The sequence below is a fragment of the Salmo salar genome, chromosome ssa15 (genome assembly GCF_905237065.1).
Source record: "Salmo salar chromosome ssa15, Ssal_v3.1, whole genome shotgun sequence".
Lineage (NCBI taxonomy): Eukaryota > Metazoa > Chordata > Actinopteri > Salmoniformes > Salmonidae > Salmo > Salmo salar.
This window is the reverse complement of record NC_059456.1, coordinates 44,178,929-44,197,585: the sequence shown is the minus strand read 5'-3', so window position 1 is coordinate 44,197,585 and position 18,657 is coordinate 44,178,929. Positions and strand designations below refer to the sequence as shown.

The window sequence follows — 18,657 nt, the reverse complement described above, 5'->3', positions numbered from 1 at the left end:
TCTTCCCTCATGTGGTACCCTTCCTGCAGGCTCATCCTGACATGACCCTCCAGCATGACAATGCCACCAGCCATACTGCTCGTTCTGTGTGTGATTTCCTGCAAGACAGTCAGTGTTCTGCCATGATCAGCGAAGAGCCCGGATCTAAATCCCATTGAGCACGTATGGGACCTGTTGGATCAGAGGGTGAGGGCTAGGGCCATTCCCCCCAGAAATGTCCGGGAACTTGCAGGTGCCTTGGTGGAAGAGTGGGGTAACATCTCACAACAAGAACTGGACAATCTGGTGCAGTCCACGAGGAGGAGATGCACTGCTGTAATTAATGCAGCTGGTGGCCACACCAGATACTGACTGTTACTTTTTTAATTTTGATCCCCCCTTTGTTCAGGGACACATTATTCAATTTCTGTTAGTCACATGTCTGTGGAACTTGTTCAGTTTATGTCTCAGTTGTTGAATCTTGTTATACAAGAATTATTCAAGAATCTTGTCATACAAATATTTACACATGTTAAGTTTGCTGAAAATAAACGCAGTTGACAGTAAGAGGAGTGTATTTGTCATTTTAAAGTGTTTTTCATGGTTGTAAAGGTGAGGGATGCAAATGCCACAGCAATTCAAGAACATCCCATTTATTTCTGGAATAATTCCTAAAGTTTGGAAAGCAGGACATGTATTTCCTCGTCACAAGGGCGGGAACCCTACTGACCTAAACATCTACCACCCTATATCAAAGCTTTCATGTTTGACAAAAATATTAGAAGCATTGATACTCTCAACTTCTCTCCTTGATATTTAAAAAAAAAAAAACTTTTCTCCCCAATTTCTCGATATCCAATTGGTAGTTACAGTCTTGTCCCATCATAAACAACTCCTGTAAGGACTAGGGAGAGGAGAAAGTCGAGAGCCATGCGTCCTCCGAAACACGACCCTACCAAGCTGCACTGCTTCTTGACACACTGCTCGCTTAACCTGGAAGCCAGTCGCACCAATGTGTTGGAGAAAACAGCATACAACTGGCGACCGAAGTCAGCGTGCATGAGCCCGGACCACCAAAAGGAGTAACTAGTACTACATAGATTCTGCTGAATCACAATGATATTGAATGCTTTTTTTTTTTACAAAGAAATGCTAAAAAGCGTTCAAAAGCATTCTATACTGTGGATTATTCATCATGATTGCATAGACTGTTCTCTGTCGGACTTGATAGCAATGCTCTTGATTCAAAATGTACTTCAGTGATAGATCTCAATGTAAAATTGCTGACTGTGTCAACTCACAATTCTTCGAGGTCACTAAAGGTATTCCTCAAGAGTTCATTTTCAGGCTAGTATTATTCACACTATATACAGTATAAACTATATGGGCCATTCTGTCTGTTCTTGCTCGGACAAGGCTTATTTGTCCAAGGCTTACTTGTCCAAGGCTTACTTACTACTTACTAAATGATATTGTGTCCTTAGTGAAAATCTGTAAGCTACACTTCTATGCTGATGATACTGTGCTGTACTCATCTGCCTCTTCTGTGAACTAGGCTATACCTAATCTACAGACTGCTTTACATGTCAAAAGCACTTGTTGAGCTTAAACTGGTACTGAATGCTGATAAAACAAAGTACTTCACAGACTTACATATCTGCACGTTAAATGGAGCCCAAATTGAGCAAGTCCCCTCATTTACAGAGCATTCGAAAAGTATTCAGTCCCCTTGATTTTTTCCACATTTTGTTACATTACAGCCTTATTCTAAAATGGATTAAATAAAACTAATTCCTCATAAATCTACACACAATACCTCATAATGACAAAGCAAAAACAGGTTTTCAGAATTGTTTGCAAATTGATTAAAAATAGAAGACTCTTTGTTATGAGACTCGAAATTGAGCTCAGGTGCATCCTGTTTCCATTGATCATCCTTGAGATGTTTCTACAACTTGATTAGAGTCCATCTGTGGTAAATTCAATTGATTGGACATTATTTGGAAAGGCACACACGTGTCTATATTAGGTCCCACAGTTGACAGTGCATTTCAGAGCAAAAACCAAGCCATGAGGTTGAAGGAATTGCCCGTAGAGCTCCGAGACAGGATTTGCGTCAAGGCACAGATCTGGGAAAGGGTACCAAAACATTTCTGCAGCATTGAAGGTCCCCAAGAACACAGTGGCCTCCATTGTTCTTAAATGGAAGAAGTTTGGAACCACCAAGACTCTTCCTAGAGCTGGCCGCCTGGCCAAACTGAGCAATCGGGGGATTAGGGCTTTGGTCAGGGAGGTGACCAAGAATTTGATGGTAACTCTGACCAGGTTCCAGAGTTCCTCTGTAGCGACGGGATAACCTTCCAGAAGGACAACCATCTCTGCAGCACTCCACCAATCAGGCCTTTATGGTAAAGTGGCCAGACGGAAGCCCCTCCTCAGTAAAAGACATAACAGCCCGCTTGGAGTTTGCCAAAAGGCACCTAAAGATTGGGCAAAGGTTCACCTTCCAACAGGACAACGACCCTTAGCACACAGCCAAGACAACGCAGGAGTGGCTTCGGGACCCGATCGAACATCTTTGGAGAGACCTGAAAATAGCTGTGCTGCGATGCTCCCCATCCAAAAAAACTCCCCAAATACAGGTGTGCCAAGTTTGTAGCGTCATACCCAAGAAGACTCAAGGCTGTAATCGCTGCCGAAGGTGGTTCAAAAAGTACTCAGTAAAGGGTCTGAATACCTGTGTAAATGTGATATCAGTTTTTTTTAAACATTTTTAATACATTTGCCAACATTTCTAAAAACCTGTTTTTGCTTAGTCATTATGGGCAATTGTGAGGGGAAATAAACAATTTAATCAATTTTAGAATAAGGCTGTAACGTAACAAAATGTGGAAAAAGTGAAGGGGTCTGAATACTTTCCGAATGCACTGTAAATACCTTGTCATTGGATCGTTGACAAGTTGTCATTTAAAACACATGTAGATGAGCTAACAAAGACACTGAGAATCAAACTGGGCTTCTACTGCAGAAATAAGTTGTGCCTTTCGCTTGATAGTAGAAAACAATTTGTTCAGTCAACTTTTTTGTCAGCCCTAGACTATGACAACATAATCTATATGAACGCCGCTGTCACTTCTTTAAACTATTGGATACTGTTTATTATAGTGCACTACCCTTTATTAGATGTGACTGATTTTGCACATACAATTGAAGTCGGAAGTTTACATACACTTAGGTTGGAGTCATTAAATCTCGTTTTTCAACCATTCCACAAATTTCTTGTTAACAAACTATAGTTTTGGCAAGTCGGTTAGGATATCTACTTTGTGCATGACGCAAGTCATTTTTCCAACAATTGTTTACAGACAGATTATTTCACTTATAATTCACTGTATCACAATTCCTGTGTGTCAGAAGTTTACATACGCTAAGTTGACTGTGCCTTTAAATAGCTTGGAACATTCCAGAAAATGATGTCATGGTGTTAGAAGCTTCTGATAGGCTAATTCAATTTGAGGTGTACCTGTGGATGTATTTCAAGGCCTACCTTCAAACTCAGTGCCTCTTTGCTTGACATCATGGGAAAATCAAAAGAAATCAGCAAAGATCTCAGAAAAAAGTCTGGTTCATCCTTGGGAGCAATTTCTAAATGCCTGAAGGTACCACGTTCATCTGTACAAACAATAGTACGCAAGTATAAACACCATGGGACCACGCAGCCGTTATACCGCTCAGGAAGGAGACGCATTCTGTCTCCTAGAGATGAACATACTTTTGTGCGAAAAGTGCAAATCAATCCCAGAACAACAGCAAAGGACCTTGTGAAGATGCTGGAGGAAACCGGTAGAAAAATATCTATATCCACAGTAAAACGAGTCCTATATTGACATAACCTGAAAGGGCTCTCAGCAAGGAAGAAGCCACTGCTTCAAAACCACCATAAAAAAGCCAGACTACGGTTTGCAACTGCACATGGGGACAAAGATTGTACATTTTGGTCTGATGAAACAAAAATAGAACTGTTTGGCCATAATGACCATCGTTATGTTTGGAGGAAAAAGGGGGAGACTTGCAAGCCGAAGAACACCATCCCAACCGTGAAGCACGGGGGTGGTAGCATCATGTTGTGGGGGTGCTTTCCTGCAGGAGGGACTGGTGCACTTCACAAAATAGATTGTATCATGAGGCAGGAAAATTATGTGGATATATTGAATCAACATCTCAAGACACCAGTCAAGAAGTTAAAGCTTGGTCTCAAATGGGTCTTCCAAATGGACAATTACCCCAAGCATACTTCCAAAGTTGTGGCAAAATGGCTTAAGGACAACAAAGTCAAGGTATTGGAGTGGCCATCACAAAGCCCAGACCTCAATCCTATAGAAAATTTGTGGGCAGAACTAAAAAAGTGTGTGCGAGCAAGGAGGCCTGCAAACCTGACTCAGTTACACCAGCTCTGTCAGGAGGAATGGGCCAAAATTAAACCAACTTATTGTGGGAAACTTGTGGAAGGCTACCCGAAACGTTTGACCCAAGTTAAAGAATTTAAAGGCAATGCTACCAAATACTAATTGAATGAATGTATGTAAACTTCTGACCTACTGGGAATGTGATAAAAGAAATAGAAGCTAAAATAAATAATTGTCTCTACTATTATTTTGACATTTCACATTATTAAAATAAAGTGGTGATCCTAACTGACCTAAGTCGGGGAATTTGTACTTGGATTAAATGTCAGGAATTGTGAAAAACTGAGTTCAAATGTATTTGGCAAGGTGTATGTAAAATTCCAACTTCAACTGTATCTCTGATCTGTATCAAAAAGTGGGCTGGCCGTCTCTGACAAGTCATAGAACTTAACATTGGTTTATATACAAAGTTCTCATGCTAAAACTGCCATATTACCTCACATCGCTCCTAACCTACAGAAGTTCAAAATACCTTAACTCGCTCACAGAAATGGCTAACTGTTGACATTCATCTTGTTGCCACTGATTTATAGGTAACTGACATAAAAAAGGAAACACTTCAGTAAATGAGCGATACAAATTATATTTAAAGCAGTTGCTTCCACACAGTTGTGGTTCCTGAGTTAATTAAGCACTTAACATCCTATCATGCTTAAGCTAATTGTGACGAAGCTGACTCAGTAGCACTCGTCACGAATGCTCATTATTTAATTATTCTTACAAATTGTTTAGCGCATTCATGTTTCCCCATATGTAGTAATTCATTTATCCTAAATGTTCTGTATATACTGTTGTTCTTTTCCTCTTTTGTCAGTATCATGGCAAGGCTAATTTTGTGTTGAGGAAATGTTTAGTCGAGTTGCATTGTGACGCATTTCAGTTTAATTTTTAAATGCAGAAATGTACCATTTTGCAATTCACCCAGTGGATGCGATGTTCTGGTGCACATGAACACTTGCTACACTGACGGGAAAGAAGTTTGTTTATTTCCATATTGTAATGTGTGCGTCGCAGGTGCGTGGCTCCATAAGTAATACGTTTTGCCGTCTGTTGGCCTTCAGAACTATTGTTTTTGAAATGTGTATTCATTAATGTAAAGTATTCCCTCTTTGAGGATAAGCCAGGAATGTTTAAGATGTTCATTTAGACGGAATATGTAAATGTGGGTACAATGTTACATGATTTAATATGTCATATTTGGGTAAAGAGCCCCATGGTTAATGATATGGTCCATAGGGAGGAGACATAGGTATAAAGGTACCTGTTCAACCTGTGAGCAGGAGGGATTTATTTTTATTTTTTTAAATGTTTTTGTCATTTATCAGACACTCTTATCCAGAGCGACTTACAGTAGTGAATGCATACATTTCATACATTTTTTTTCTGTACTGGTCCCCCGTAGGAATCGAACCCACAACCCTGGCGTTGCAAACACCATGCTCTACCAACTGAGCCACACGGGTATGTGAGCTGGGTGGGGAGGTTGTCCATTGCCTGGAATACCCTAACCTGATTTAGTTGGTTCGAAAGGGTAGGCCTGATTGAGGCTTAGGGTTTTAATTTATATTCAAAACCTGCATTTTGGTGTTTACTTTATTTTGTCAGTTACCTGTAGGTGAAACGACCTTAAGGTTTTATGTGCTGCATACATGGAATGAATTTCAGGACACTCTGAGATTAGACTGCCTAGTACCTTTCAGTCATTTCAGGGCATTGGTGGGAGACATGTTCACAGAGTAGTGTATGTATTTTTTGTCATTGACTTCTGAAATCTTGATGGGCTGCGGAAACTGTAGGGGGAAACGGTTTGGTTGATTGCATTTCGTATTAATACTGTATGTGTTTTTTTTTTAATTCTTCAGGGCTCGTTTGTAAAAGAGACTTGGGTATCAATATGACTCTCTATTGAAATAATGGTTAAATAAAGTCTGGTGAGTTAGTGGATAAGTCAGGTTGCTGTCAACCAAGTGGTTGTGAGTTCAAATCTGAGGTGAGGTTGAGGTCCCAAGTGCGCTCACTGTTTAGTTGAACATGCACAATGTATGTCATGTTAACAGTGTAATGCAAACCAAAGCTTTCTAAAACGGCTCCATTAACCTAATGTTGTAGGAACTTACTGTTAACTTGACAAAAAGACGTCACACAAACATTAGCCAATGATGTTCATATGATGTCCTGTCAAAAACAAACATTCTTGGGACTTTCTCTCTCCAAATGTTCTTATATCCATTGTCTGTGTGCCATGGAAGAAATGTTTTTCCAGTGAGATTTTAAAAACACGAATGTGATGTTCCCACAGTAACGTTACCTGTAGACCAAGTTGTAATCTGATTGGAATGTTCCCTAAAGGTTTGGGAGTTTGTCCAAACCACTACTTAACCCTAACTAACTTAATCGCAATAAACCATCCATTTGATTCATTATGACCATTGGCTGTGCCCCACAGTCCCTCGCCAATCCGTAAACTTAATGGAAGTGTACAATATCTACAACCGCTGTTCCATGCGGAATGAGACCATCAGCTGGACAGCACTTTATGTTAAATCAATACTGTCTGTTCTGTTTAATGTACACTCCTTCAGCGTGGCAATAAAGACGATGAATCAGGAAATCAGTCACGTTCTGACTGGTATAATTATGTTTAATAATATAATCATGACCCAAGAGTTGACCTTACCCTGCATTCAGACACGATAAAGGAGTTCCTGTCATGCTTATTAAAGCTGAACCAGCATTACCAACCATATACAGTAGAGTGGACTATCCTATTCCTGCTCCTATTGCCCAGCACAGCGAAATCAATGGCCAAAGCGGCTGTGGAAGCGATAAAAAATAGAACACTGCTGCCTCCACTTATCCAAAAGCATTAAACTTATTTTATGATCATGTTTTGTACTTCTGTTTTGCATTTCGTAGTTGTATATTATGTGTATATTCTTGTAACTACAGGGCTCATCTGTAAGAGACACCATGATATAAGCATGACTCCCTGTCAAAACAAAGGTAAACATTTTAAAAAAAGAATGATTGATTGAATAGATGTAATATGGTCTTAGGTATCTAATAATATTTTTCCACTGTGATGCGGAGCTAGAATCAAACATTATGTTTTCATGAAAAGCCTGGTTCCACATCCTTCAAAATAAAGTCAAATCATACTTTATTTGTCACATGCGCCAAATACAACAAGTGTAGACCTTACCGTGAAATGCTTACTTACATGCTCCTAACCAATAGTGCAGTTCAAGAAGAGTTAAGAAAATATTTACCAAATAAACAAAAGTAAAAAATAATAAAAGTAACACAATAAAATAACAACAACGAGGCTATGTACAGGGGGAACCGGTACAGAGTCAGTGTACGGGGGTACAGGTAAGTTGAGGTAATTTGTACATGTAGGTACAATCAGTGAGTAGCTGCAGGGTACACAACAAATGGAGGGGGGGTGTCAATGTAAATAGTCCGGTGGCCATTTGATTAATTGTTCAGCAGTCTTATGGCTTGGGGGTAGAAGCTGTTCAGGAGCCTTTTGGTCCAAGACTTGGTGCTCCGGTACCGCTTGCCGTGCAGTAGCAGAGAAAACAGTCTATGACTTGGGTGATTGGAATCTCTAACAATTTTATGGGCTTTCCTCTGACACTGCCTATTATATAGGTCCTGGATGGCAGGACCTACCCTCTGTAGCGCCTTACTGTCAGATGCCGAGCAGTTAACATACCAGGCGGTGATGCAACCGGTCAGGATGCTCTCGATGGTGCAGCTGTAGAACATTTTGGAGATCTGGGGACCCATGCCAAATCTTTTCAGTCTCCTGAGGGGGAAAAGGTGTTGTCGTGCTCTTCACAACTGTCTTTGTGTGTTTGGACCATGATTGTTCGTTGGGGATGTGGACACCAAGGAACTTGAAACTCTCAACCCACTCCACTACAGCCCCGTTGATGTTAATGTGGGCCCTGTTCGGCCCGCCTTTTCCTGTAGTCCACAATCAGCTCTTTTGTCTTGCTCACATTGAGGGAGAGGTTGTTGTCATGCCACCACACTGCCCGTTCTCTGACCTCCTCCCTATAGGCTGTCTCATCGTTGTCGGTGATCAGGCCTACCACTGTTGTGTCGTCAGCAAACTTAACGATGGTGTTGAAGTTGTGTTTGGCCACGCAGTCGTGGGTGAACAGGGAGTACAGGAGGGAACTAAGTACAAACCCCTGAGGGGCCCCAGTGTTGAGGATCAGCGTGGCAGACATGTTGTTGCCAACCCTTATCACCTGGGGGCGGCCCATCAGGAAGTCCAGGATTCAGTTGCAGAGGGAGGTGTTTAGTCCCAGGGTCCTTAGCTTAGTGATGAGCTTCGTGGGCACTATGGTGTTGAACGCTTGGCTGTAGTCAATGAACAGCATTCTCACGTAGGTGTTCCTTTTGTCCAGGTGGGAAAGGGCAGTGTGGAGTGCGATTGAGATTGTGTCATCTGTGGATCTGTTGGGGCGGTATGAGAATTGGAGTGGGTCTAGGGTACCCGGGAGGATGCTGTTGATGTGAGCCATGACCAGCCTTTCAAAGCACTTCATGGCTACCGACATGAGTGCTACAGGGTGGTAATCCTTTAGGCAGGTTACCTTCGCTTCCTTGGGCACAGGGACTATGGTGGTCTGCTTGAAACATGTTGGTATTACAGACTCAGTCAGGGAGAGGTTGAACATGTCAGTGAAGACACTTGCCAGTTGGTCCGCGCATGCTTTGAGTACACATCCTGGTAATCTGTCTGGCCCTGTGGCTTTGTGAATGTTGACCTGTTTAAAAGTCTTGCTCACATCGGCTACCGAGAGCGTTATCACACAGTCATCCAGAACAGCTGGTGCTCTCGTGCATGCTTCAGTGTTGCTTGATTCGAAGCGAGCATAAAAGGCAATTAGTTCATCTGGTAGGCTCGTGTCACTGGGCGGCTCACGTCTGGGTTTCCCTTTGTAGTCCGTAATAGTTTTCGAGCCCTGCCACATCCGACGAGCATCAGAACCGGTGTAGTAGGATTCAATCTTAATCCTGTATTGACACTTTGCTTGTTTGATGGTTCGTCTGAGGGCATAGCGGGATTTCTTACAAATGTCCAAATTAGTGTTCCGCTCCTTGAAAGCGGCAGCTCTAGCCTTTAGCTCGATGCTGATGTTGCCTGTAATCCATGACTTCTGGTTGGGATATGTGCGTACGGTCACTGTGGGTACGACGTCGTTGATGCACTTATTGATGAAGCACTTATTGACTAAGGTGGTATACTCCTCAATGCCATTGGATGAATCCCAGAACATATTCAAGTCTGTGCTAGCAAAACAGTCCTGTAGCGTAGCATCCGCGTCATCTGACCACTTCCGTATTGAGCGAGTCACTGGTACTTCCTCCTTTAGTTTTGATGTAAGCAGTAATCAGGAGGATATAATTATGGTCAGATTTGCCAAATGGAGGGCGGTGGAGAGCTTTGTATGCATCTCTGTCTGTGGAGTAAAGGTGGTCTAGAGTTTTTTTACTCTGGTTGCACATGTGACATGCTGGTACAAATTTGGTAAAACTGATTTAAGTTTGCCTGCATTAAAGTCCCCGACCACTAGAAACGCCGCTTCTGGATGAGCATTTTCTTGTTTGCTTATGGCCTTATACAGCTGGTTGAGTGCGGTCTTAGTGCCAGCATCAGTCTGTGGTGGTAAATAGGTGGCTACGAATAATATAGATTAAAACTCTCTTGGTAGATCGTGTGGTCTACAGCTTATCATAAGGTACAGGCGAGCAATACCTCAAGACTTCTTTAATATTATACATTGCGCACCAGCTGTTATTGACAAATAGAACCCCAACCCTCGTCTTACCAGACGTAGGTTGTTCTCTGTTCTGCCGGTGCATGGAAAATCCCGCCAGCTCTATATTATCCGTGTCGTCATTCAGCCACAACTCGGTGAAGCATAAGATATTACAGTTTTTAATGTCCCGCTGGTAGGATAATCGTAGAACGGATGGCAGTGGGAGTTTACTCGCTCGTCTACGGATTCTCAGAAGGCAGCTCGACCTGCGCCCTCTTTTCCTCTGTCTTTTCTTCATGCAAATGACGGGGATTTGGGCCTGTTCCCGGGAAAGCAGTATATCCTTCTCGTTAGACTCGTTAGAGGAAAAAGCTTCTTCCAGTTCGTGGTGAGTAATCACTGTTCTGATGGCCAGAAGGTATTTTATGTCATAAAAGACGGTAGCAGCAACATTATGTACCAAATAAGTAAAAAAATAAGTTACAAAAAACGCAAAAAAACTAACAAATTACACAGTTGGTTAGGAGCATGTAAAACGTCAGCCATCCTCTTCGGCGCCATCTTACTTATATGTAAAAGCAACCAGTACATACAGGGATACAAGCTCAGACTGGTATTCAAAGGCTGTGTTTAGACAGGCAGTCACAATTCTGATATTTTTTCCACTAATTGGTCTTTTGACCAACCACATTCCCAAGACTGCTCTAATTTCCCCACTACAAAATGTACACCTTGAGCAGGAATGAGATGGGCAGTGTTCAGCCATAGTCTTTGCATATTACTTTCACAGTGGAGACCGCCCTCGATGAGGCTTAAGGTAAAGTTTGTGAAATACCATAACCATTTGCAGAGGAAAACCATGCATCAGCATAACTTTTTCCAAGACTGCTCCAACAATTATTTAGTTCTAAGTCCCATTCCTTGTAAAGCAAATACAAAAAAGGACCAACAAATGAGGCTGTGAGTCCCATTAAGATGCCACCAATGTGCCAGTTTCAATATTGGTATCACAGTGGAAAACTCAGATTCTCTACTGTCACAAACTAAATCTCTCTACACAAGACCCTGAAACAGAGACAGGAGATCTAGGACTGAAAGAGCAATATGGTTTCTGCCCACTTACCCTATCTGTGTCAATGCCCTTGGACATGGCCCAAGTAGAGACGATGTAATCCATGACCCTCTCGCTCAGCCCCTTTGGCACCTGGTAAAGTTTGAGAAAGTCACGCACATTGTTGAGCATCTCGTGGTAGCGGTTAGTGTTGGTGTACATCTGCTGGAAGATGGTGGTGACGTTCCCAAAAATGGTTGCATACAGTAGGGCTGGAACACAAATAGGCAGAGGGAGGGGTTATTAGCAACATGCATTGCAAGAATGGAGTGGTGTCTGCTTGAGTGTTTCAATGCTAACAGGAGTGCTGCTTACATAGGTGGTAGTGAAGCCATTTGTAGTATATACTAACATGTCAGCACATTAAGTAATCATGGGTTATGGCACTTAACTCAGTCGTTACTGTAAGAGGAAGACTAGCCTATAAATAAATACATTTGCTTTGGTTTTGGGATCATAATTTGTCTGTAAGGGCTGGAGTTGGCCTAGCTCAGGCCTAAAGTCATCGGCCACTAAAGGCCAGGCTTTAGTTTTTAGGCCCAATCAAAACTCTACTCCACTTTTGATTGGCTAATTGTATGTAAAAGGAACCAGTGGCGGTTCTAGACCATTTCAACTCGGGGGGGCCCAAGCTGGGGCCAGTTGTACTGTTAGAGTACTGTTAGAGGGGCCAGTTACATTAGACGTTATTGTCATATCGTTTTCTTCACTGCATTGCAGGCATTAGCAGGCAAAAGACCATGTTCATAACCATTAGTGTTCCGCGTTGCCATTGTCTAATCAACGGATGTAAAAAAAGAACGATAGCAAAAATTTGTTGGGTAAAAATTATTTCATACAGGGGGGCCACAAGGGGGTCCAAAATTGTTGTCACATGGGCACTTAGTTAACCTTTATTTAACTAGGCAAGTCAGTTAAGAACAAATTCTTATTTACAATGATCTCCTGATCCCTGAAACCTTCCCACAATGTTCTGGGAATGGTGCGGGATAGTTGTTTCGCTTTGGAACATTCTCAGCACATTTAAGGAACATGATGAAAACATACTGTTCTTGGTATTTTATTACTTTAACAGAATGTTTCCTAAAAGTTCAAGCATGGTTACATTTCAATTACATTTTTGGTAATGTTCTAGGAACATTCTCCAACTCATTTGACATTGGGAATATTCTTAAATAGTTCAGAGAATGCTAAGAATCAAAGTTCTTCTGTGGGAATTTCAGTACTTCAGCATAACGTTCTATTTAAAGTTATGTTCTCAAATTGTTCTTACGATAAGAAACAACGTTCTTCTTTGGGAATTTCAGAGAACGTTCTAAGAATGTTATTTAAAAACATACATTCCGTTCTCAATGTCAACAAAACTCACACTATCCTGTATCTTGTTAAGTGTGTTCAGGTGTGTTGGCCATGCCCACTAACTGGCCACACATGATCTTAATGAGCATGTGTTTCCTTTGAAACACATGGGTCTGTTTGAATAGACTAAAATGAACAGCTTTTCTGAGAAAAAAAAAAAACATTGCATGCTAGCGCCTACCTGCTGGCGCAGTGGACTGATTCCATGGATAAAGGACAGTAGAGCATTGGGTCGAATCTCACTGACGCCGTGTGCTTGGAGTTAAAAACTGTTAACCTAAGCTAGCAGTATTATTGAAACATTCAGAGGAAGTTATTAAAAAACCTCACAACATTTTGAGAATGTTCTCAGAAAGTTATTTAACTACCTTCAAATAACCTATAATTTCGATTCTCAGAACGTTAATATAACCTCCCAGGAAAACATTCAGGGAACCATAGTAACCTCCCTGCAACCTAAAAATGTACGTTCCCAGAACAAGCTACATTTTCACTTCTGTTCTCAGAACATTTAAAAAAAAAATTCAGTTTTACCTGTCAGGAAACTAATTGCTTCATTCCCGGAACCAATGGGAAACCAAAAATGTACGTTCCCACAACTTCCAAGGAACCAAATGTGATAGCTGGGCATTGTTGTCTATTTGCACATCCATCGCATTAAGAAGCAGAAGACACAATAACAAACTGCCTCCAATTACATGAGCTAAAATGAGTCAGTAGTGCATTTGCAAGCCTTGAGCATAAATAAACCTCTTGGGAACTGTATTTTAAATAGACAACAATTAGCTTTTCCATTACACTCTGTAACTCCCCTGTGAAGTACAAACAAGTAGCCGTTAGATATAGACATGTCCTAATATGGAATGCACATTTGCTCAGCAGGAATACTGCATTCTGGAAGTTGCAATGACCCAAATGAGTCAGTTAGTATTGCTTATCATGAATTCTATCCACTCTGGGGAAAGAGGATAACCTCTACTCTGTTCTTTGGGTGGTTTATCTATCTAACTTGAGGAGTCTATGTTCATTCATCACATCTAGGCCTGCAGGCAGCCAGGCACAATCCACTTCTGCACCTTATTTTCTCCTTTCTTTCCTCCTCTTTCCACCCTCACATCTTGCCAGGCCGTCATTGTAAATAAGAATTTGTTCCGAACTGACATGCCTGGTTAAATGCAATGCTGATGACAACTGCTCTGTGGATTGCTATACATTTGTAATGCTTCTGACATGGGGGATGATAGGTTATTCATGTGCTTTCTGAAGGCAAGACCACTCTAGATTTCTTACATATTTTTCTTATTATTATTCTGCCCGCTCTAGCACTTAAACGATTTAAGCTATAAACATGAAACCAACTTTTAAATGTGCAGATGGCCCCAGCTTAGATTGTTTAAGAAAATATTTTTGATAGCCTTTCTAAATGTTAAAAAACGTAAAATTCTTAATTAATTGATATAATTCTTACTAATAACCCTCATAAATACATGCCTAGGGGGTTCTTTGCTTATGATCTCAGTGATCACTGCCTTATAGTGTGTATTAGAGACACTATGCAAAAAAAAGTCTGAACCTTGTCTAATAAAGAATAACCCTAAAATGTTGCTAGTTTTGTTGCCACACCCTTGTTTATTAACTTTTTAAGGCTGTGTAGTTTCCTTTTTTGTTCGATTACAAATGACTTTGAGTCTTGCGCTCTTGCCGCCACATCACTGGCGTATCGGTTTGATTGGTTTAGTTACAGACTCATAGGGTTGGGAAAGTGTTTCTCTTGTCTTATTCTGATCTTTGAGACAATACCATTTTGAGTTAAGCAAATATTATACCAGTGTGATTATTTTGTTCCGATTACATTTATAAGGGACACAAACAAATAACAAAGGCTTCAGTTCTCTATTGTTATTTTCAGTTTTCTATAGTTTGAACCTGTTTTGAAATAACTCGTCGCCTCCGATTTAGGAAAAACAGCCTTTAGTTTTTATGCGCCGTACACATGGAACAAATTTCAGAATACCCTACGTTTGGACGCTCTTGTGACTTTTAGGCATTTTAGGGTATTGGTAAAGGAACTGTTCTCCGACAAATGTACGTGTTTCATTTTTTCCCCTTGTATTTATGTATTGTTGCATTTCTCATGCTTCTGCCTTTGTTTGTTGTAATTTGTATCACTAGTTCCTTATTATGTACCTAATATTTTCTTAATCTTTTTGTGAAGCAGGGCTCCTTTAAAGTATAATTTTAAAGTATAATTTTAATGCTGTGAATCAGGGTGAACAATACACACAGATTGAGAAGACATGCTACAATTGCCTTCTCTTGGCTGGACTGGCATATGACTTACTGATCTGAACCGGAAGAATTACATTCATCCTGCTTTCTTGTAGTTTCAATTCTAGTCCCATTCCAAGTCAATAACACACTCTCATCACAGTGCAGTAACTGGGTCCCTGAGGCAATGGAAACTAAAGCACCATAGTCTCAGATTATTGTGCAATTGCTCTGTAATGACAGATGATTTGTATGGATTGCAGTGGAATTCCTAATACATTGGTGGAGAGTCTTTCGGCACGCCAGTAAAAGTACTCATATTCGCCTTGGACAGAAGTGTGGTCCAAGTGGTCCATCAGTAGACGACAAGTGATTGCTTTGAGAATAGAGGCTGTGCTGACTAGCTTGCAGCATCCTGTCTTACTCACAAAGATTGAGCATCCTTTTAGATTTGGTCAAATGTATTACTCTTTCCGTGAGACCAGAGACGCATGTGACTATAAACTCCAAGAAACTAATGTTCTAATGTAGATTAACCTTGGGAATTTGGGGTAAAGAATAGATTTGGTAAAATGCTCTACTCTTTATGTGAGACCAGAGACCTGTGTCTAGAAACTACAAGAAACTCAAGAAACCATTGTTGTAAGAGAACCATGGAAATTTGTAAAGAATAAAAATGTTGCAGTGAGTATTGATGTTGTAGATAGACCTGAAATAGTCAATAGTTCATAATATGATCATAACACTGTCATGACACATATATTTAGACCTGTTGTGACATATATTGCATTATTTTATGGCTGGTTATGACCAATACATAAGATTGTAAAAAGTGGCCTCCCGAATGGCGCAGCGGTCTAAGGCACTGCATCGCAGCGCTAGAGGCGTCACCACAGATCCGGGTTCGATCCCGGGCTGTGTCACAGCCGGCCACGACCGGGAAACCCATGAGGCGGCGCACAATTGGCCCAGCGTCATCCGGGTTAGGGGAGGGTTTGGCCGGCTGGGATGTCTTTGTCCCATCGCGCTCTAGCGACTCCTTCTGACGGCCGGGGGCGCATGCACACTGACTTCGGGTCCCCTTCTGTACGGTGTTTCCTCTGTACGGCTGGCTTCCGGGTTAAGCGAGCAGTGTGCCAAGAAGCAATGCAATTTGGCGGGGTCGTGTTTTGAAGGACGCATGGCTCTCGACCTTCGCCTCTCCCGAGTCCATACGGGAGTTGTAGCGATGGGACAAGACTGTAACTATCAATTGGATATCACACAATTGGGGAGAAAAAGCGAGAAAAAATTAAAATAACAAATACATTTTAAAAAAGTGTAAAAAGCAACAAAACCTACCACGGTCGTTATTTTATGGCTGGGGCAAAGGTTCACTTTCCAACAGGACAACAACCCTAAGCACACAGCCAAGACAATGCAGGAGTGGCTTCAGGACAGGCCCAGCCAGAGCCCAGACTTGAACCCAATCAAACATCTCTGGAGAGACCTGAAAATAGCTGTGGAGCGACGTTCCCCATCCAACATGACAGAGCTTGAGAGGATCTGCAGAGAAGAATGGAAGAAACTCCCCAAATACAGGTGTGCCAAGCTTGTAGCGTCATACCTAAGAAGACTCGAGGCTGTAATTGCTGCCAAAGGTGCTTCAACAAAGTAATGAGTAAAGTGTCTGAATACTTATGTAAATGTGATAGTTTTTTATTTGTGATAAATTAACAAACATTTCTAAAAACCTGTTTTTGCTTTGTCATTATGGGGTATTGTGTGGAGATTGATGAGAAACATTTTTTTAATCAATCAAACATTTGGAAAAAGTCAAGGGGTCTGAATACTTTCCAAATGCGCACACATTGATGTCACACATGCACCTACCCCAATGCTCTGTTTCTGATGGCCGAGATGAATGAAAGAGCAGATTTTAGGAGCAGGAGAAGACACCCTCTTTTTGACTGATGACTGATATAAGGGCATGTACGTGATAGACCTATCTGGCTTATATGATTATGATGGTCATAATGCTTCTTGACAGTGTCATAAAGGGCATGTTCTTAGTCAAAGTAAAGTGACACAGGATGGCCATAATGTTATTAAAAATATGATGGAGAAAAAAAACATGACTGTAAAGAATTCGTTACAACAACAACAAAGTTCTTAAGAAAAAACTTTAAAATTAAAGGAAACTTCTTGGCAGGGAAGTTTTTTAAATAAATGTGGGTTTTGACACGCTCTTGTAGGTGTCATAACCAGCCATAAAATACTGCAATACATGTCATAACAGGTGTAAATATATGAGTCATGACAGTGTTATGACCAAATTATGACAGGTTATGACAAGTTATGCTACAGTTATGACATGGTTATGACCGTGTCATAACGTGTTATGGCTCTCGGTGTCAAGTAAAGTGTTATCGGAAGTTGATCAAAACCAATGGCCAAACAACCTGGAGATGCATTACCCAACATTAAAAGGTTCAATATGTTGAAATTGCTCCACCATTAACTGGTTTCTAAAATTCTAAAATGTTCGCCATATTTCAGTTTATGTTACAAAACAAGCAATGTACAGAGTAGAGCAGGGGTTCTAAGATTTTTGGGCTTGGTGGGACAAAATATAATCTGAGTGGTGGGCTGCGAACCAAATAAATAGACATTTTGTATTTAGTAATATAAAAAGGTAAACAATAACTTTCTAGGGTCTTTAAACAATACCTTTTTAGTAAGAAATCATAAAGTCACACTTCAAACAATCAAATTGTAGCCATATAACGTCACAAATAAAAACACATTGAGTCCCATTATTAAAGATACAATGTAAAAAATGTAACCATTGTGGCACAGAAACTGCAACCACGTTTCTATGTTCATAAGGCTAATAACTTAATATGTTTCAAATTACTTGAATATGGGAAAGGTGTAACAATTTGTATTAGCAGCAGGAAGTCACTAAAATGCATCAGAAAGGTATTGGAAAGTCCAGGAAAACATAATGGAAGCTCATCGGGCAGAAGCGACTCTAGCCTTTTGGGGGCCCTAAGCAAGATTTGGTTGGTTAGTGAAAGTAAAAAGATGCAAAAACAAAACTTAAGAAGGGGAAGCATAGAAATAGCACATATAGAATGGATCTACCGCGTATCAGACTTGCTTTCAATGAGAATGACAGATCAATAATTCCCAATTACTGTATATCTGAATTATATTGGGCGCGCACAAAGCAACGTAATGCAGCTTTCACAAGTTAAAGTCCGCGTTCCAGACTATCTGCAAAGCTGCACAGTTAACTAATGATTGAATGAAGTCATCTAGATCAGAGGTTCCCAACTTTCTATTTTCCGGGGACCACCAAATCACAGTCAAAAGCTCATTAAGACCACCATTCGCGGAGTCAAATAATTTCATTACATAAAAAGTCTTGCCTATCAAATGTATAGTCAATTTTATCAGTGAATGTAGCAAAACTATTATTATTATAAACAATTGGCATTGCGAAAAGTATTGTAAAATTGCTTCTAATACCAATAATACTACCAACAATTATTATTGTTTGATGAAAAACAATCTATTAAAAAGAAGAATTCGCGGACCACCTGCAGTACCCCGGGTCTGCGGACCACAGGTTGAAAACCACTGATCTAGATTGCAGTTGGGCATCAGACTGCAATGCCATATTGATGTGGTAACTGACATGTAAAACACT

At 40.8% G+C, this 18,657-nt stretch overlaps 1 protein-coding gene across 1 annotated transcript in view; it reads right to left on the bottom strand.

Annotated features, from left to right (window-relative positions):
- kcnh5a (potassium voltage-gated channel, subfamily H (eag-related), member 5a) overlaps nucleotides 1–18,657 on the bottom strand; it is a 142,343-nt gene that overhangs the window by 31,490 nt on the left and 92,196 nt on the right. Inside the window, exon 9 of the mRNA XM_014144675.2 lies at nucleotides 11,349–11,548. Within this exon, the coding sequence (XP_014000150.1) occupies nucleotides 11,349–11,548 (200 nt within the window). The remainder of the gene's footprint in view (nucleotides 1–11,348; nucleotides 11,549–18,657) is intronic.